At 61.2% G+C, this 18,926-nt stretch overlaps 3 protein-coding genes and 1 non-coding gene across 4 annotated transcripts; 2 read left to right on the forward strand and 2 right to left on the reverse strand.

Moving 5' to 3' along the window:
* Positions 1-48: 48 nt before the first annotated feature.
* On the reverse strand, positions 49-5,758 carry EXOC3L1 (exocyst complex component 3 like 1). Its single transcript, XM_056136032.1, has 14 exons — positions 5,659-5,758; positions 5,391-5,495; positions 5,022-5,182; positions 4,731-4,950; positions 3,597-4,209; positions 3,388-3,505; positions 3,160-3,285; positions 2,958-3,058; positions 2,689-2,799; positions 1,230-1,359; positions 1,000-1,122; positions 762-917; positions 557-681; positions 49-473 (listed from the first exon to the last, which is right to left on the reverse strand). The coding sequence occupies exons 2-14, from the start codon at positions 5,434-5,436 to the stop codon at positions 284-286; spliced, it is 2,220 nt and encodes a 739-aa protein (XP_055992007.1). The 5' UTR covers positions 5,437-5,495; positions 5,659-5,758; the 3' UTR covers positions 49-283.
* Positions 5,759-7,107: 1,349 nt separating this feature from the next.
* Positions 7,108-7,214, reverse strand: LOC130044636 (U6 spliceosomal RNA). Its single transcript, XR_008795471.1, has one exon. It is a non-coding gene; the product is annotated as a U6 spliceosomal RNA (small nuclear RNA).
* A 570-nt stretch (positions 7,215-7,784) lies between these two features.
* On the forward strand, positions 7,785-14,407 carry E2F4 (E2F transcription factor 4). Its single transcript, XM_056136180.1, has 10 exons — positions 7,785-7,991; positions 8,423-8,532; positions 8,679-8,840; positions 9,105-9,148; positions 10,027-10,088; positions 10,286-10,583; positions 10,997-11,197; positions 13,236-13,283; positions 13,481-13,525; positions 13,625-14,407. Exons 1-10 carry the CDS (start codon positions 7,857-7,859, stop codon positions 13,738-13,740), a joined length of 1,221 nt encoding a protein of 406 aa, XP_055992155.1. The 5' UTR covers positions 7,785-7,856; the 3' UTR covers positions 13,741-14,407.
* Positions 14,408-14,695: 288 nt separating this feature from the next.
* Positions 14,696-18,926, forward strand: ELMO3 (engulfment and cell motility 3). Its single transcript, XM_056136425.1, has 20 exons — positions 14,696-14,880; positions 15,006-15,046; positions 15,127-15,199; positions 15,352-15,402; positions 15,525-15,694; positions 15,789-15,888; positions 15,982-16,133; positions 16,215-16,293; positions 16,403-16,453; positions 16,536-16,658; positions 16,756-16,887; positions 16,970-17,071; positions 17,172-17,280; positions 17,394-17,530; positions 17,614-17,777; positions 17,873-17,985; positions 18,074-18,178; positions 18,283-18,365; positions 18,456-18,542; positions 18,621-18,926. Exons 1-20 carry the CDS (start codon positions 14,803-14,805, stop codon positions 18,831-18,833), a joined length of 2,163 nt encoding a protein of 720 aa, XP_055992400.1. The 5' UTR covers positions 14,696-14,802; the 3' UTR covers positions 18,834-18,926.

Here is an 18,926-nt window from a genome sequence, read left to right on the forward strand (position 1 = left end):
TTAGCCCCGCCTCCTCCCCAAGGCCTGCCGGGTTTCAGCTGTTCAAGCACAGTGGAGGCGGGCACCAAGCCACGGTTGCTGCGTGTTGGGTATTTGAGTACGCTGTGCACTGTGAGGGCTCATGCCGGGAGAGGTGGGGGACAGCCAGCATACCTTAGGCGTGCTGCTCATTGACTCTCAAACAGTGGACTCTTTGATTTCATCTGCCAGTCCCCCAATACACACATACACACACTCATCAAGCATATGCGGGCCAGGACTTTATTACGCTGGCGGCCGGGAATCAGGCACAGGGCCCCGACGGGAGGCAGGAGGACAGAGCGGGTGTCGGTGCTGGCACCAGGCTGAAGAGGGCGCGGCGACCGGCGCGGGGTGAGGGTTGCGGGCCGACATGCAGGGAGCTGAGTGCGGCCAGGCGCTGATCGCGGGACACGTCCCCGCGCAGGTCCAAGAGGGCAGAGATGTGATCCTCACTATGAGTCCACCAGGGAAGGGGCGTCAGACCCGCCGCGCCTTGCCGGGACCCCTCCTCTCTCACCGTCCCCCAGCTGCGCACCTCACGTCCGGGAATTGTTGCCGCAGGCCTGCTACCTCGAGGCCAAGCAGCGTGGGGTCTCGGAGGTTCAGGAGCTCCCGCAAGGCCAGCAGCACAGGCACGCATTGAACGTTGCCCTCCAAACCCTGTACATGTCCGGAAGTTCTCTCGCGACCCTCACCCACCCACCGAGACTCCCACCCCTGCACTCCTCCCAGGAGCTCACCAAACCCAAGAAAAGATCTCGAAGGTGGGCAGCGTCTTGCCGCAGGCGCTCGGCCGCCTGGGTTCGCTCCTCGGCACTGCGGCACACTAGTCGACCCTGCATGAGGGCGCGCAGGTACTGCAGCACCACAGTCCGCTCCACCTCGGCCAGCAGCAGCTGCGCAGGAGGCGATCAGCAGAGTCCAGGAGATCTTTCCCTTTAGGCGCTACCTCTCCCCGCCCTTGCCCGCCTAGCGCACCTGGACAACGGGGTTCCGCACTCGCCAGAAGTCGCGGGAAAAACGTTTGGTCCGCTCACAAACTTCCTCCAGCAGTTCCGAACTCGACAGCCACCGGCGCGATGGCAGAGCCGCGAACAGGGGCTGGGGAAGGGAGTAGAGACAGGCCTGAAGGGGTGACCCAGACCCGAGTTCCTGGCAGAGATCCCCATACAGACGGTCTCACCTCCCCTCAGCACGCCGAGCCTCACCTGGAGTTCTGCCAGCAGTGCTTCCAACACGAGACGGCAGATCCTCCTGTGCAGCTCGTCCAGCGCTGCCTCGGCCGGAGTCAAGGCCCCCGAAGCCAAGCTGTCCAGCTGCAGGACGGACACCGAAGAGCTGGACCCAGCAAAAAAATGTACGGCTTCAGGACCAAGGCCAAGGCCCGCACGGTCCGCTGTGGGTCAGCCACTCTGGCGCCACCTTGTGGCGCCACGGGTCGGGTAGGGGTGGGCAAGACCGTGACTGCAGCAGGTCGGGGTGAGGAAGGGAGTGAGGCACAACCAGCCCGTGTGCAGTGTAACCTTGACAAGGGATGTTTTTCGCTTTCTATTTCCTCATTGGTAAGCAGAAAGAGTTAATCCTGGTCATGTGGGAGTAAAAATCATCCCATTTGTCTGACTTCTCTCCTCACTTCAAAACTCAAATCCTTGGCAAATTGCTGACCGCAGGCTTTGCAACCCCAAGGCTTGAATTTCATTCCCAGCACCACACGATCCCCTGAGCAACCGCTGGGAGCGACCACCCAGCTCTGCCAGGTGTGGCCCTCAAACAAGAAAGAGACAAAATAAAAGATAGACTCTTGGGGCCAGGGAGAGAACTCAAAGGACTGCACTGCATGCTTTTCTTGGGGAAGGCTGGTTTTATTCCTGATAACCACATGGTTGGTCGCCCCTCACCCCTTGGCCCCCAGGCAAATTAAAATATAAACCATAGACCCCAAAGGAGTAAAATTTTCTGGTTTTTTTTGATAGGGTTTTTTTTTTTTTTTGGCGGGGGTTATGGGGGAAGGCCATGCCTGGCAGTACTCAGGGGTTACTCCTGGCTCTGGACTAAGGACCATATGGGGTACTGGGAATCAAACCTGGGTCAGCCGTGTGCAAAGAAAGTGCCTAACCCACTGTACTATCACTTCAGCCCCACAAATTTTGTTTTATTCACAGTTATAACCCTAATATTACCTGGGGCAGAATAGGACTTCCTTCCTTCCTTCCTTCCTTCCTTCCTTCCTTCCTCCCTCCCTCCCTCCCTCCCTCCCTCCCTTCCTTCCTTCCTTTTGGCCATACCCTAAGATGCTCAGGAGTTACTCTGGGCTCTGCACTCAGGATTTACTCCTGGTGGTTCTTGGGGACGATATGAGATGCCAGGGATCGAACCCAGATGGTAACATGCAAGGCAGATACCTACCAATGTACTATTGCTCCGCCCCAGACTTAATTTTTGGTATACGCTAAACGAATGGGTCCTCAGCATGGCCCATTGCTACTCATATAGTACAAATAAGAAAACTGATATTCAGAGAGATTAGGTAATTAGCCCAAGGTCACACAGCTAATGTGAGGTGGGAAGCCCAGCATGGTGAGAGCGAAGTCCCAGGGCCAGATCCAAATCAAGTAGGGATTTAGTGTGTGGTTAGTGAAGGGGAGGGACTTCCAGGCTTCTTGGTACCTGAGTGCTGATTGGTGGTTGAGGGCAGCCAGTAGGTAGGGCACATAATGAGGGGCCACTGTGTCCCCCCTCAAGTGGTCTCTGGAGTATCGGATCAAAGCATCACTGAAGCTGCAAAGGGCAGAGGTGGTTTTAGTGCTTGCTGCTGGGTCCCGCACCCCCAGTCCCCGATATTCCTGCCCCACCTCCAGGTCCCCCAAGACACTTCCGAAGGAGGCATGTGCCCTATTCACTCCAGGAAGAGGGAGCGAGTCAAGGCCTTGACCGACCTCCTGAGGAACGCGCCCAGCTCTGACAGTGCCATGGCATGCACGCGCCGCTGCAGTGACTCACTGACCAGGCTGGTCACACGAATGTTCTCTTCCAGGATCTGGAGGTGGGATGGGCAGCCAGCAGCAGAGAACCAGCCCTGCCCTCCCTCCCCTTTCCTGAGGGGGCTGCCCCTGGCCTCCCCGCCCACTTCCCACCCACCTGCAGCACTATTGCTGGCATAGGGGAGTGATAGAAGCCTGACGGGTCTGTGTCGGGTGCCTGCTCACGGCCCCACTCAGCTACCTCCCCATCCAGTGCTTTTTGTAGCCACTGGGCCACATTGGCCTGCAGAAGAGACACGAGGCAGTGGTTCACACAGGGAGACCGCGGAGACAGCGTCACTGCTGGGCAGAGTGGCTTGGGACCGGAACCCCGGCTACTATTCACCTGGACTTTGGTCACAAAGGTCCCCTCCAGCTGCTCGATGCTCTCCGGGCTCAGAAGGGGCTCCAGCTGAGACACGTCAGCCTCGGGCCCCAACTCCAGGCTCCCCATCATTTCTGGCCTGGAGATGGGCAACCCACTGCTACTCTGAGCTCAGACTCTAAGCGCCCCTCCCCCGCCTGACCCTGCCCGTGCCCCCCAAGGACACTGACCCCAGGTAGACACGCAGGGCCCAGTGCAGCAAGGCGAAGGCATCAGGGGCTCCCAGCTCAGGCCCCTGCAGGAGCTGCTGTAGGCTGCGGCGCAGGCCCCCGTGCAGGGTGCGGGCCCACAGTGGTACCACCCTGTAGTGTGGCGGGCAGCAGGGTGCTATCAGCGCCTCGGCTGCAGCCAGCTCGGCGGGCAGGGCCACCTGGAGGCACTCCAGCCACCCTGCCAGCGCCCCTGGCCCAGGCAGCAGGGACGTGCTGAAGTGGGTCCGCTCCAGACCCTCCTGGAGGGCCCGCAAACAGCGCAGCCGCCAGTTCCGAGGGCCCTGCCCTAGGGAGGAGCTGCGCCCTGCCTCTATCTCTGCCACACGCACGGCGGCCACCAGCAGGGCTGGATTCTCCCGGGCCAGCTGCCCTGCAGCCCCTGCCACTGCCTCCACGGCCTGGCCCAGGGCCTCCGCCAGGGGGCCAAGCCCCTCAAATACTGGCAACTCCAGGCCCCCCAAAGGGGCCCAAGTCTCCTCGCGTAGCTGCTCCAGTTCCCGTAGGCTCACGTATGCTTCTAAGAGCTGCTGGGCATCAATCAGGGTCTGCGTGTGGGCCACTGTAGCCGGCACTAAGGCAGGAGGAGAGAAAACGGAGTCTCAGTCTTCCCACCTGTGCAGTGGGTACAGCAGTGGATGCTGAGGACCTGGGGCTAGGGTGACATGTGAAATACTTCCTAACCCATAAAGAAGATGGAGCATTGGTCAATCTGAAGTGTCTGGTGGGCCAGGTGTGAGTGAACCCTAGAGCTGAAGGAAGTCAGGGGGTCCTGGGGGTTGGTTGGGGGGAGCAAGGTGGGGCAGGTGAGTCATTCACCCTGTGGTGGCACATTTCACTAAAATAACCACCGGGGAGACCAGAGCCACTGATAGGGCATCAGCCCTGACCCAGATATTTCATGCTCTGAGTCCTAGGATGAGCTGGTTTGCATCCCCTGCGTAAGTCATTTGAGGCACACGTTATTGTCTGAGAGGGTCCCTTGTGAGTCTCTTCATGCAACGTGCCTGGAGCATCCAGACCCCTTGATTGTCATGGGAGTTTGCTAACTTTGGGGGCAGGGGGCTGAGGTCCAGTGCCCTTGGCTACACTCACCCGCCCGCAGTCGGGGCAGCAGCTGAGACAGAGTCTGCAGCTGCTTGTGCTGGGCAAGCCGCTCCCGCAGGGGCTCTAGGATCCGGGCAGCGTCCATCGTGCCTTGGAGCAGCTCATGTGCCTGGCCCAGATCCTCCCGGGCTCCCTGCACAGCCTCGAGCGCCCTGGCCAACTGCCACAGCCCTGTCTTCACGCCCTCCAGGTACGACTGCACCACAGACTGCAGGAGGAACAAGCTGGAGCACGCCCTGCCCCGACACGCCTGTGCCCACCCACCCTGCCCAAGCCCACCTTGATCCGTGCTTGCAGGGAGCAGGTACGCTGCATCTCGCGGCTGCGGTACTGGCCTAGCCTGGCCAGCTGCTCCGGCCGGTAGAAGATGCCTGAGGCCCACTTGAGTGCAGCACCCCTGGCCAGCTGTTCTGCCCTCTCCTGCTCCGGCCACTCAGGCCCTGGGCAGGAAGAGCCTGGGCAGTCATATCAGTGGGACAGGGCCTCCAGGAAGCAGCTGCCGGACCTGCTCTCCTTCCTGCTCCCCGGGGGCCATCCCCTCCTCTCCACGCCCTGCAGAGCCCCAGCTGGAGCGGGCAGGGAGGCCCCAACCCACATTCCCCTGTTTCTGGCCTCTATCCCTTCCCCTGCCCCCAGGAGGGTTCCTACCAAGAAGAAGAGCGGGCTGCACGTCGTCCTTGGCTGCAGCGTCCATGGTGGGCTCTGGAGATGCAAGGGACCTGGGGGGAGCAGCTCCTTGGACCACAGGTCCCTCTGTGAAGGAAGGAGGTATGGCCAGGTCACCTCAGAGATGAGAGGTAGGCACTTGGGAAGCCCTGTTCTCAGAGTCCCTTGATTTTGCCCGTTTCTGCTAAGTGAGGCAGGCCAGACCCCAGCTCTTGCTCTGAGTCATTGAGGACAGTGTGGTACGACTCACCAGGCTCGACCAGGCGCCCAGTTCTCCCTCCTCCGCACACAGTCCTGGCCTTGAGGTTGGCACTGTCCCCAAGCCTTCACGCCAGAGCTGGGAACTCCCATTCCTCCCTGAGCAGCAGCAGAATTCCTGGCCCCAAGGAAGCCTCTGTCCCAACCCAGAGCCCCTTCCTCCCGCCCAGGCCCCTCCCTCGCCAAGGCCACAGGCAGAAAGGAAGGAAGCTGAGTCTGACCGCTTTATTCCCAACAGGAAAGGAGGCCTGCGCCTGGGGTGGGATGGGGCCGGGAGGGGGACGCTCTGTCCCCGCAGGGGAGGAGGTACACCCCTGTGATCCTGGAGCCTGGTCTAGCCACCCAGGGACTTTGGGCACAGGCCGGAAGTAGATGGCCGAAGCTGGGGAGAAAAGCGAGGTGTGCAAACAGAGACGCAGATAGCACCCCAGTATGAAAAGCTGGGGCGCCTCTCGGGCTGCTGTGTGAACTGGCATGGTGGTGGCCAGAGAGGCCTCCAAGGACTAGGCAAGCTGTATTTATCTTATCTTGATCGTTCAAGGAGGCAGAGGGCCAAAAGATGGTTCCTAAAGCTGGCGCTTACGCATTTCATACCGTTGCCCTGTCTAGTTCCCCTCGGGCACCACACATTCCTCTGAGCACCACAGGGAGTAAGCACAGAGGCAGTAACCCCTCAGCATCCCCAGGTGTGGCCCCCAAACCAAAATCCAACAGCCAAGTGAGCAAACTAGAAGCAGATAGTGGTCACAGTTTTACAGGAAGAGAGGAATATGAATAAGATGGGCAGGGTTGGAGCGATTGTACAGCCGGTAGGGTGTTTACCTTGCTCTAGGTCCTGGTTGGATCCCCAGCATCCCATATGGACCCCCAGCAACACCAGAGTAACTTCTGAGTGCAGAGCCAGGAGTAAGCCCAGAGCATCTCCAAGTGTGACCCAAAAAGCCAAAACAAATAAATAAATAAAAAGAATAGGGTGAGTGAAGGGACTGGAGAGAGAGTACAGCAGGTTGACTCGCGTGATTCACCCAAGTTCAATCCCAGGTATGCACCTCTGAGCATCATCAGGAGTGACCCTGAGCACAGAGCTAGGAATAAGCTCTGAGCATCTTAGGTGTGACCCCTCCCCCCCACAGAAAACAAACAAGAACATAAAAGGTTTTAATTTTCTTATTGAATAGGCCAAATCATATAGTAATCACAAACTGGTTCTTATTGACTTATTTTCTGATCATTCTATTAGCCATTTCTTTTTTTTTCTTTTTTTGAGTTTTCTGGAATTTATTCTCCCTTTAAAGCTCAATATAAAATTTCAAATTTCAACAATGCTTTTAGAGAAAAATGTATACAAATTTAAATCAACGAACAATAATTATGCAGTTCAAAATGGACCTTAACATTTAAGAAAAGTGTCTAGAAAAAGCACAAACCCTACTCCAAAAAAAAAAATATGGAACGCTTCACGAATTTGCGTGTTATCCTTGAGCAGGGGCCATGCTAATCTTCTCTGTATTGTTCCAATTTTAGTATATGTGCTGCCGAAGCGAGCACTATTAGCCATTTCTAAAGCTTTGTTGGAATAAGCAATACAAAATAAATTTGTTATATGCCTAAGGGGGCAGTTGGGATTGGGAGGGAAAGTGGTGATATTGGTGGAGGAAGGTCACACTGGCAATGCTTGAAACAATGTATAATGAACAACTTTGTAAATCACGGTGTTTTTAATAAAAAGAAAAATAAAAAAGTTAGAAGAACAGAATGAATCCAGGAGGGGCTGGTACAGCAGGCTCTTAGGAGCAGGGATGGGGAACCACGTTGCAGTCTCCTCTACTGAGACCCTCGGTCACCCAACGCCTGTGGTTCCCCCTTCTCTACTGCCCGGGCTCCCCGCCGATTTCCTGGCAGTGGCGCAGGGGCGTGGGGCCTGGCTGTAATACCCGTCCCTCGGTCACTGGTCCAGTCTCAGAAATCCCCGTGCGCGTCCGTCCTCTTCGGCGGGTGCATATTGGCTGACGGTCCCTGGCCGTTTTGCGGCTGTGCCCGGGGAGAGGAACTGCGACCGGTCCCCCGAGCGCGGCGGAAGCGGAAGCCGCGACGCTGGCGCCGGCCGCCGGGAGGCCAGGAGCGGAAGCGGAAGTGGCGGCGGCGCCGGCCTGGCCTGGCCTGGCTCAGGGGAGGCGGCGGGCGGGCGCGATGGCGGAGGCCGGGCCACAGGCGCCGCCGCCCCCGGGGACCCCCAGCCGGCACGAGAAGAGCCTGGGGCTTCTCACCACCAAGTTTGTGTCGCTTCTGCAGGAGGCCAAGGACGGCGTGCTTGACCTTAAGCTGGTGCGGCTCGGGTTAAGGGGTGAAAGGGAGGGCTGGTGGACCAGGCCCTGGCCGGTAGAGGGAACTCCCGGCGCGGCGCAGCCGAAACCTCGACCAGCCGGCCGCCATCCCCATGCTTTCGCCCGGAAGCTCAGCAGAGCGCCGTTTCATTCATTCGGCCGAGCCCCGTGTCGCTCATTAATGTGCCCCGCTCGGGGCTTGCAGGGACCAGTCCTCGTGGTACCCCCCCCCCGGCCGGTGGGGGTGGCGGGGATCGGAGCATTCCAGGCTGCGACGGGCCTCTTGCAGCTCCGCAGCCCGGGACGGTTGTAATACCCAGGAGGAGGGCCAGAGCCCAAGCACGCCTTTTTCCAGACCTCCCGATTAAGTCTCTGGGGGATGACATCGGCAAGTGGGGCTGAGCATCCCTGTATCCCGTTCTGTCTTGCCAGGCAGCTGACACGCTAGCGGTGCGCCAGAAGCGGAGGATTTATGACATTACCAACGTGCTAGAGGGTATCGGCCTGATCGAGAAAAAGTCCAAGAATAGCATCCAGTGGAAGTGAGTTTGTAACTCTGTGTGTTTGTGGGGAGGGGGCGGGGGGGGGGTTGCCCGGAAGTGTGGGGAAGGAGCGGGTCGAGGGTGCAGGACAGAGCAGGGGTGGGTGGCGGTCCGGATGTCCCTCTCAGCCCTGCTCCCTGGCGCAGGGGCGTGGGGCCTGGCTGTAATACCCGGGAAATCGCTGACAAGCTGATTGAGCTGAAGGCCGAGATCGAGGAACTGCAGCAGCGGGAGCACGAACTGGACCAGCACCGAGTGTGGGTGCAGCAGAGCATCCGAAATGTCACAGAGGATGTGCAGAATAGTTGATATCCTCCTGGTGGTCCCCTCTTGGGCAGTGGGCACTCAAGTTCTCTCATGCCTGGGACAGTGCTGCCCCTGGGTGGATCTCAGCAGTGGCTTCCTTCCTTCCCCGGATCTCCTCCCCCCATGGGCCCTCCCCGTGTAGACCCCAGATTCTAGGAGTTTTCTCTGAGAGTAGTTCAGATCTGTGTTAAGGAGCCGAGTCTTCTCCGTGGGCCACCGTCGACTGTCACGGGCAGACTCCTCGCCATTCTCCTTAACCCCCACACTTTGGCCTACGTGACCCATGAGGACATCTGCAGATGCTTTGCTGGTGAGCAGAGCTTGGGGAGGGGGCGTGGGGCTGAGGTCGGGGACTGGGTTGAGTAACAGCCCTCGGCAGTGGACTTAGGGCTCCATCTCTTAAGGAGGTTTCTGGGGCCTGCTGAAAGAGGAAGCAGGCAGGGGGTTGTGGGTCACGGGGACTCTGTGAAGGCCGACCCCTGCCTGTGCCTTCCCTTGGGCTTGTAGGGAATGATGGAATCAGGTGTGGGTGGGTGGGGGTGATCAGGCATGTTAGCAGGGCTGTGGTGCCCTCTCCCAGCTTAGCGATGGTTTAGTTGCACGATGCATTCAGGGATCGCTCCTTCTCCATCCTGCATCCTTCACATGGGTCCTGGGGGAGAAGCCCTGGTCTTCCAGAACTCTGCACTGAGGGTACAGCCCTGCCGAGGCAGGAGAGGCCTGTAGCTGGCGCTTGTTTGCGCCCCATGTTTGAACCCAGGTTTTCTGTTTACTCACCCTGATGTTCTTTTGTTGTTGTTGTTGTTGTTGTTTTTTCTTTTTGGGTCACACCAGGCGATGCACAAGGGTCACTCCTGGCTCTGCACTCAGGAGTTACTCCTGGCAGTGCTCAGGGGACCATATGGGATGCTGGGAATCGAACCCGGGTTGGCTGTGTGCAAGGCAAACGCCCTACCCGCTGTGCTCTCTCTCCAGCCCCATTACCCTGATGTTCTTAACCTGGGGGAAAAAACCCTTCTCTGTCTCAGCCACTGTAGGGGTCAGTGGGGGGGTCAGGTGAGAGCTCCGTGAGACCCTCCTGACCAGCCCCTCAGAGCCCACAGTACCCTTCCTCACCCCAAGGGGTAGGCAGCTTCATTCCCAGCTCAGATTGAACCCCTGGGCTCTGACCTGCTCTTGTCATTCTAGGAGATACCCTCCTGGCCATCCGGGCCCCATCGGGCACCAGCTTGGAGGTGCCCATCCCAGAGGTGGGTGCTCAGCCACTGAGGGCGGGTGCTGGCTGTGGGGCCTGATAAGTCCCGGGTGGGGCAGGTAGGGGGAGCCCTGGGTTTGGGGTTATCTAAGAGGACGGGCAGCCTGGGGTGGGAGAGGACACTGGGGCCCTGGCCCCGGGTCAGGCAGAAGCCAGGCTGGCTCCCAGTCCCACCTGTCCCCCGTCGCCCAGGGCCTCAACGGGCAGAAGAAGTACCAGATTCACCTGAAGAGCGTGAGTGGCCCGATCGAGGTGTTGCTCGTGAACAAGGAGGCGTGGAGCTCACCGCCGGTGGCGGTGCCCGTGCCACCCCCTGAAGACTTGCTCCAGAGCCCACCCGCCGTGTCCACCCCCCCGCCCCCGCCCAAGCCTGCCCTGGCCCACCCCCAGGAGACCTCGCGCCCCAGCAGCCCCCAGGTGGTCACCTCCACACCCGTGCCTGTGAGCACCGGAGCCCAGGGGGTGGCAGGGACAGCAGCCGAGATCACAGGTAAGGCCTAGTGGGCAGCTGGCGGGGCGGCCGGACTTGGCACTGGAAGAGGATCCCCGGCCCCTATCCTTTTCCCCACCCCTGCTGGCCTCCCCTCACCTTAGGTCTCGCGTAACGGTGCCCAGGAGCTACCCCCCACCCCCATCTCAGTGCTTGGGGGAGTGGTGGTGCGGGCTGAGCATTGAACCCAGGGTGCTCAGCCCATGAGCTCCCTGTGCCCAGGCGAGCGTGGCGGGGGTCCATGCGGGCAGTCCCCCAGATTCGCCTGTGCCTTCTTTGCCTGGCGACCCCTGGATGGAATGTGTCACAGCAGCTACGTTGTCCACGGGCCTCCTGCCCCTCCTTGGACCCGGGGCAAGGGCTCTAGTCCCCATTCCTGTCCCTGAGTGAAGGGTGTGGGACTGTGATTGCAGTGAGTGTTGACCCTGGAACCGAAAGCAAGGACAGTGGTGAGCTCAGCTCTGTCCCGCTGGGCCCGACGGCGCTGGACACGCGGCCGCTGCAGTCGTCTGCCCTGCTGGACAGTAGCAGCAGCAGCAGCAGCAGCAGCAGCAGCTCGTCTGCACCCCACCCTTCTACCTCCTTTGAGCCCATCAAGGCGGATCCTACAGGCGGTGAGTGCTGCCCCCTTGCAGGCGGAGAATGCCCGGCCTCAATCAGAAGCAGTGGGGGCGGGCCCCCCAGGCTCTTGTCTCTTCCCCAGAGCTGACCAGCCCCCTGGCACCAGCCAGGCCTGGCCTTGACCCGAGAACTCTACCAGCAGGGGGAGGAGCCTGCCCTCACCAGGGCTCAGGCCCCATCACCCCTTTTCTGGCTTGAGAACTCCCTGGTCATTCGTCAATGTATCAGGTCTCAGGAAGGAGTTTGCTGTCCTGAGGAAGGTGCTTCAGCTCCAGGCAGAGCCTTCAGGTTCCAGAATGGGCACAGCTCTCCCATCACCTCTGAGAGAGGGGATGCCAACTGCTTGGGGGCTCCTCTCCAGCCTCTCCTTGGAGTTCTGCCACTTCTGGGATCCTGGGGACCTGCCTACCCCATGCTATGAGGGACACTTCTCCCATGTCCTCTCATCTTCCCTTTCTCCTCCTTCTCTCGAAAGACACATCATCTTGAAAGACTCCTCACTTGATCTTGGGTGTCCCGTCACCCTCAGGTCACCACCTTCAGGCCCGTGCCCCCCTGTTCCCCTTGCCAGCTCCATGTGGGTGTCCTCAGGTGCCATCCTGTTCTGCCAGATTTAAGGATACCAACTCTTGTCTCCTGTCTCACTTGCTTGTCCTTTGGCTCGTACATACTCTTCAGACAGTGGTCCTTGCAGCTTTGAGACCCATACTGTGCTATGGACCCCCTGACCTCTTTCTTGTGGGGTCCCTTGCCTGCACCCACTGAGTTCTTGTTCTGTGGTTCCTTTTTTTTTCTTTTTTTGGGTCACACCCGGCAATGCACAGGGGTTACTCCTGGCTCTGCACTCAGGAATTACCCCTGGCGGTGCTCAGGGGACCATATCGGATGCTGGGAATCAAACCCGGGTCGGCCGCGTGCAAGGCAAACGCCCTCCCCGCTGTGCTATCGCTCCAGTTCCATTGTTCTGTGGTTCTTAGCCATGCCCCACTCTGGTCAGATGTCACTCCAGTTCCCTTCCCGCTGGCCTTCCTTGGCTTCCCACAGACCCCAGCTCAATCCCTGACCTCTCCCATCGGTGCCTCTAGTCACTGTCCTCAGGATCACACTTGCTCACCTCAGGCCGAAATTCCGCAGCAGCCACCTCCTTACCCAGACTTCTAGGATCTGTTTGAAATGAAGTTGATGGTGGCATTTCTATGTACAAAAGAACTGGTGTGGGGTGATACCCCCAAGGGTGTAAGGGGGCTACTCCTGGGACAGTGCTTGGAAATTGCCCCCAGCGGTGCACAGGGAACCATGTGCAGGGATTGAACCCAGGTCTTCAGCGTGCATGGTCCGGGCTTGTGCTGCGGAGCTCTCTGGCCCACAAACATATCTTCAACAGTCCCGAGGGACATAGTGCAGGGCACTGCAGTGTATGTCTTGCATGCAGAGGTACTGAGTTTGATCCCTAACACTACATGGTCCTTTGAGCACCACCAGGTGGGGCCCTGATGAGTTTTAACCCTGTAAGGCCCGAGCGTCGAACCTTGAGGCCTGGATTGCTTTGGGGGGAGTATAGGACTTTCAGTGCCCCTCACCTCAACAGCGGGGTGACATCCCAGTGACGCAGCTGAACCTGCCACTCCGGCCTCTTCCTTTCCTCCACATCGCCCGCTCAGACCGAAGCAGTGTCACGTGGGTGCAGGCCCGCGTGTCCCCCCCTGGAGTGCCATCCACCACAGGCGGCGCCACAGCACACTGCCCTCCAACGGGGCTGGCTCTGCAGCGCATCCCATCCCTGCAGTGGGCCTGGGCACCCGGGCTCAGCACTGAGGGACACGGACAGCAGTGCCCTTGGCTGGCCGTGTGCAGCCTCTGCGGGCGTGGAACAGGAGCTGAGGCAGCGGGCAAGGGCCTAGTGCTCTGAGCCTGGCTTTTTCTCCTGTCTCCCTGGGGGAGCCTTGAGTGTCTCCTCTTTCTGCCTTAATGATGGGACCATGTGCCGGGGCATGTGCCCTACCACTTAAGCCTGCCGTTCTTCTCTTTCAGTTCTGGAGCTCCCCAAAGAGCTGTCAGAAATCTTCGACCCCACCCGAGGTAGGGCCGCCTTCCCCCCTGGGGCTGGGCTTGGCGGGGTCTTGGGGTTTTCCCTAGCGTTTCTGAAGACCTGGTGGTTCCCTCTGGCCCCTGGGCAGCGAGGGCAGCTCCTGCTGGGTGGGTCTTCCTCCTGGTGGGGGAGGGTGGGGAGGTGGCGGCCAGCCTGTAACTGAGCCCTCCCTCCTCTCCCCCTCCAGAGTGCATGAGCTCGGAGCTGCTGGAGGAACTGATGTCCTCAGAAGGTGGGTGGCCCCGGACGGTGGGGGTGGGGGCCAGGGGGCAGAGGGCTGGTGGCTGTCGCTGGGCCTTGGCCTGGGGCCTCAGCCTGGTGCTCTCCGCAGTGTTTGCCCCCCTCCTCCGCCTTTCTCCACCCCCGGGAGACCACGATTACATCTACAACCTGGACGAGAGCGAAGGAGTCTGTGACCTCTTTGATGTGCCTGTTCTCAACCTCTGACTGGCAGGGACGTGCCCCGTGTGGCTGGGAGAGACTGACATGGGGCTGCCAGGCGACCCACCCCCACCCCAGCCCACGCAGCCGAGCCGCTGCCCCCCAGGCTCCTCTCCCGCGCCAACGCCTGTGCTGGGTGGGTAGGGAACTGCCACAGCGCCTGCCACCCAGGAGCCGAGTGTTCGCCTCTCCTGTCCGGGCCCTTCGTCCACCTTGTGCCCTTCGTGAGCCCTGCCACCCAGTGGCACAGACCCCCAGAGCCCGTCGTCACCCACCCCTATAGGGCAGCTTGTCCAGTCCCCGTGCCCACTCCCCTTCCTGCCCGCCTGCCCCTGCCCCTGCCCCTGCCCCTCAGCGGAACCTCACAGTCTCTCTTCGGCTGGGCCCTTAGCCCTAGGACCTGCAGGCGTGGGGGGTGCTGACAGCAAGGAACACAGGTCTCTAGATAAGCGTGCCTGCAGGTGAGAGCCCGGGATTGGTACCCAGCCTGCCCGCCGCCCATTAGCCCCTCTCGTTTATTCATTTCCCCTCATTTAGAGCCATTTACAGAGATTTAGAAATATTTGCAGTAACGAATGGATTACTATATAAAGATTATTTTTATACTTTTTGCAGCAAAAGGAAATTGTAATATTTGTACAGTGGCCACGTAAATAAAGACCATGCCTAAGGCGATCTCCGATCTGGTTCTTGGGCGGGCGGGCGGGCCCTCCCGGGGCCGGCGCTGGGTGCTGGGTTGGCGGCGGAACTGGGTGGGTCACCTTGTGGAATGGGACAAGTGGCAGCACAGCACCCGGCTGCCTTCCCCGCCCCCACCTGCAGCACCTTGGCGCGGGGCGGGGCGCCGGCGGCGGGGCGGGCCAGGGCGGCGCCTTCCCGAGCTCCCACCCCGGGTCCAACCCGGAACTAGCCAGGGCGCCCCGGGAAGGCCGCGCCGGCTGGAGGGAGTGAGCGAGTGAGCGCGGCGGCCAGTGCGGGCCGGGCCGGAGTCAGGTGGCGCGCGAGGGGACATCGCCGGCCCAGGTGTGCCCTCCGTGAGGCTCCCGGCGCCCACGATCCGGCCTGACCATGGCGCCCCCGCGAAACGTGGTGAAGATCGCCGTCCAGATGCGTGACGCCATCCCGCAGCTCATCCAGCTGGACCAGGTCACTGGGCCTGGCCGACCTCCCTCCGGCCCACCGCCGCCTCTGGGTCGCCCCCTATCAGCCCGCTCCACCCCTCCCCCGACTCCTCCCCACCCTGGTCCCATGAGTGACCCCTCCACTTGCAGGCGAAGCCCCTGGCCACAGTGCTGAAGGAGCTGTGCGACACGTGAGTGCCGGGCACGGTGGGGGCAGGGTGGTGGAGGGGGCGCCCCCTACTGGCCCCGCTGAGCCGGTACCGCCCCGCAGGTGGAGCCTGGATCACCCTGAGCGCTATGCCCTGCAGTTTGCGGACGGACACAGGCGGTACATCACTGAAAACGTGAGCGGCACCCCTGGGCCCGCCCTCACCCGCCCTCCCGGGCCCCCCTCCAACCCGCCCGCCCGGTCTCCGCAGACACGCGTCCCACGTGGACAGCCCCGGGTCTGCGTCTTCAGAGCGTTTCCTGACCTCCTCTCTTTCCCCCTCTCCAGAACCGCTCAGAGATCAAGAACGGCAGCATCTTGTGCCTCAGCACTGCCCCAGTAATGCACCTCCTGGCCCTGTCCCCTCTCCTGCGTCCCCCAGTGGACGCTGGTTACTCCACTTCCCATCCCCACTGCTTCCCAGCACTGCCTCATGTCTGCCCCTGCCCTGCCCTCACCAGGACCTGGAGGCTGAGCGGCTGCTGGGAGCCCTGCAGAGAGGGAGTCGTGAGGGCCGCCTGGAGGCCCTCCGACGCCTGGGTCAGCTGGCCCCGGACATGACCTTTGCTCAGGAAGTCATCAGCCGCGATGGGCTTCAAAGACTAGGCAGCATCATCGAGGATGGGGAGGAGTGAGTAGGGGGCTGCAGTGGTGGCTGGGCTGGGTGGGCTGGGTGGACAGCTGCTTCTTCTTTGCTCAGCCACCCCCACCCCCACCCCCCGCAGCCTGGGGGAGGTGCTGTCCCTGGCACTGCAGGCCTTCTTGGAGCTCATGGAGCATGGGGTGGTGTCTTGGGAGATCCTCAGCGCCAGCATCGTGAGGAAGGTGAGGGGACTTTTCCAGAGTCAGCTGGGAGGCAGAGAGGGGGCGGTCAGCTGTCAATCTTGGGCTGGCGACTGCCCTGTGTTCCTCTTCTAGGTGGTGAACTATGTGAACTTAAACCTGATGGATGCGTCCGTGCAGCCTCTGGCTCTCAGGCTGCTGGAGAGCGTGACCTTGAGCAGCCCTTCCCTGGGCCAGCTGGTCAAGAGCGAGGTGCCACTGGAGAGGCTGCTGGCCCACCTCCAGGTGTAAGGGTTTGGGGGTGGGGTCCAGAGGAGGGACACAGGGCCAGACCCTCGTGGCCCAGCTGAGTCCTCTTCTTGTCCCAGGATGAACCAGCAACTGCAAACAAAAGCCATGGCGCTGCTGACCGCCTTGCTGCAGGGGGCCAGCCCTGCTGAGCGGAAGGTGGGTCCCACGGGTTGGAGCACTGCCCAGGCCTACAGGGTTGGGGTACGTGCTTGCAGTGTGGCTAAATTTACATCTAAATCCTCCTCCCTCCCCCCCCCCCCCCCAGCACATGCTTGACTTCCTGTGGGAAAGAAACCTCCGCCAGTTCATTTACAAGGTAGGCGGGCGGGGCCAGTACGCTCCCCGCCGCTGTCGCTCCCAGTGACCCCACACTCACACCCAGACCTGCCGGCTTCTAGAACATCATCCACAGTGCTACTCCCCTGGGCGACGAGATGGCCCACCACCTGTACGTGCTGCAGGCCCTCACGCTGGCGCTGCTGGAACCGCGCATGCGGACTCCGCTGGACCCCTATAGCCAGGTGGGGGAGGTCTTCAGGGGGTGCTCTTGATGTTCGGTGGGGGACTCGACTTGGCCTGGAATCTGTGATCCTGACCGTCTCTGCACAATGCCCCCAGGAGCAGCGGGAGCAGCTGCAGGCCCTGCGCCAGGCTGCCTTTGAGTGTGACGGGGAGTCCCTGGGCAGCGGCTTGAGCGCCGACCGCCGCCGATCCCTCTGTGCCCGGGAGTTCCGCAAACTGGGCTTCACTGTGAGTGCCACCCCCAGCTTCCTGCCCTCCACAGCTCAGTCCAGGGCTGCACTTCCTGAGCCACCTGTCCCCTGGCCCCCAGAACAGCAACCCCGCGCAGGACCTAGAGCGCGTGCCGCCCGGGCTGCTGGCCTTGGACAACATGCTGTACTTCTCCAAGCAAGCGCCCAATGCCTACAGCCGGGTCAGTGTTGGGGGGCGGCTGGAGGAGCCTGCCCACCTCGGCACAGTCCCCACAAGCTTAGCTGTGACTCCCTGCCCCCCTTCTCACCCTGCCACCCCAGTTTGTGTTGGAGAACAGCAGCCGGGAGGACAAGCATGAGTGTCCGTTTGCCCGGAGCAGCGTCCAGCTGACCGTGCTGCTGTGTGAGCTGCTCCATGTCGGGGAGCCCTGTGAGTGAGGCCCAGCTCGGCGTGTCTAGGAAACGGGGGGACGGAAGGGCTGGGAGGCCCAGGGGCTGCGTACACATTCTCCCTGAGCCCCCCTGCTCCCCCCACCACTTCAGGCTCTGAAACGGCCCAGGACTTCTCACCCATGTTCTTTGGCCAAGACCACAGCTTCCACGAGCTCTTCTGCGTGAGCATCCAACTGCTGAACAAAACTTGGAAGGAAATGCGGGCCACGCAGGAGGACTTTGGCAAGGTGGGTGGCAGCCTGGACATGGAGATAGCTCTCTCCCTCGGGGCCAGGGCCGAGGCCCTGATCTACGCTCCCTGTGGTCCTAGGTCATGCAAGTCGTGCGGGAGCAGCTGGCCCGCACGCTGGCCCTGAAGCCCAGCTCCCTGGAGCTCTTCCGAACCAAGGTGAACGCGCTGACCTACAGCGAGGTACTGCGGCTGCGGCAGACGGAGCGGCTCCATCAGGAGGGCACGCTGGCCCCGCCCATCCTGTGAGTCCCCGGGGACCCCCGTCCTGGTCCTGCCAGCACCTCTCCAGCTGGTTGGTGAGAGCCCCTTCTGATGTACCCCACCCCCGACCCCACAGGGAGCTGCGGGAGAAGCTGAAGCCAGAGCTGCTGGGCCTGATCCGCCAGCAGCGCCTGCTCCGCCTGTGCGAGGGGACCCTCTTCCGCAAGATCAGCAGCCGGCGGCGCCAGGGTTGTGGAGTGGGCACACGTAGGGTGGGGCACTCCGCAGGAGCCAGGACCCTGCTCATGACATTCCGTCTTCCGCTTTCTGTCCACAGACAAGCTGTGGTTCTGCTGCCTGACCCCCAACCACAAGGTGTTGCAGTATGGGGACGTGGAGGAAGGTGCCGGCCCTCCTGCCCCCGAGAACCTGCCTGAGCAGCGTAAGGAGGGCGTGGGCTGGGCCCCAACACCCGCTCCCCTGCCTCGACTGGTCTTGCCCCAGGACCACCTGCTCCCCAGGGTCAGCCTCATTTGCTTCCTGCAGTTCCCGTGGCCGACCTCAGGGCACTTCTGATGGGCAAGGACTGTCCCCACGTCCGGGAGAAGGGCTCTGGGAAGCAGAACAAGGTGCGTGCAGCAGGGCGGGAGCTCCCTGCCACCGACCCCAGCCCCACCGCTGTCGCCTGCTCAGTGCTCGCTGCTTCCTCCCTTCCCCAGGACCTCTACGAGCTGGCGTTCTCGGTCAGCTACGACCGCGGGGACGAGGAAGCGTACCTCAACTTCATTGCCCCCTCCAAACGGGAGGTGAGTGGACAGGCCAAGCCAGTGGGAGGCGGCAGGGCAGGGCCGGGCCCGTGCTCACAGCTCTGGCCCTGCCGGCAGTTCCACCTGTGGACAGATGGGCTGAGCGCCCTGCTGGGCAGTCCCATGACCAGTGAGCAGACGCGGCAGGACCTGGAGCAGCTGCTCACCATGGAGACCAAGCTGCGGCTGTTGGAGCTGGAGAACGTGCCCATCCCCGAGCAGCCGCCCCCCGTGCCCCCTCCACCCACCAACTTCAACTTCTGCTACGACTGCAGCATTGCTGAACCTTGACGGTGCGCCTGGCCCGGGCTTGGGCTGCTTCACCCCCAGAGGGGGGCGGGTGGCAGGGTGAGAGGCGTGGGCCTAGGCAGAGGCAATAAAGGG

This window comes from Sorex fumeus, unplaced genomic scaffold (genome assembly GCF_029834395.1).
Source record: "Sorex fumeus unplaced genomic scaffold, SorFum_2.1 ptg000122l, whole genome shotgun sequence".
Taxonomy (NCBI): Eukaryota; Metazoa; Chordata; class Mammalia; order Eulipotyphla; family Soricidae; genus Sorex; species Sorex fumeus.

Bases quoted from the DNA above. Each gene is read 5' to 3' on its own strand.
- EXOC3L1 (XM_056136032.1), bottom strand. From the start codon at position 5,436: ATGGACGCTGCAGCCAAGGACGACGTGCAGCCCGCTCTTCTTCTTG. The intron at 4,951-5,021 runs GTGGGCTTGGGC...TTCCTCCTGCAG, and splicing joins CCCTGCAAGCACGGATCAAG to TCTGTGGTGCAGTCGTACCT. The intron at 3,506-3,596 runs GTCAGTGTCCTT...GCCCATCTCCAG, and splicing joins GCCCTGCGTGTCTACCTGGG to GCCAGAAATGATGGGGAGCC.
- E2F4 (XM_056136180.1), top strand. From the start codon at position 7,857: ATGGCGGAGGCCGGGCCACAGGCGCCGCCGCCCCCGGGGACCCCCAGC. The intron at 7,992-8,422 runs GTGCGGCTCGGG...CTGTCTTGCCAG, and splicing joins GCGTGCTTGACCTTAAGCTG to GCAGCTGACACGCTAGCGGT. The intron at 9,149-10,026 runs GTGAGCAGAGCT...TTGTCATTCTAG, and splicing joins CATCTGCAGATGCTTTGCTG to GAGATACCCTCCTGGCCATC.
- ELMO3 (XM_056136425.1), top strand. From the start codon at position 14,803: ATGGCGCCCCCGCGAAACGTGGTGAAGATCGCCGTCCAGATGCGTGAC. The intron at 14,881-15,005 runs GTCACTGGGCCT...CTCCACTTGCAG, and splicing joins AGCTCATCCAGCTGGACCAG to GCGAAGCCCCTGGCCACAGT. The intron at 16,134-16,214 runs GTAAGGGTTTGG...TTCTTGTCCCAG, and splicing joins CTGCTGGCCCACCTCCAGGT to GATGAACCAGCAACTGCAAA.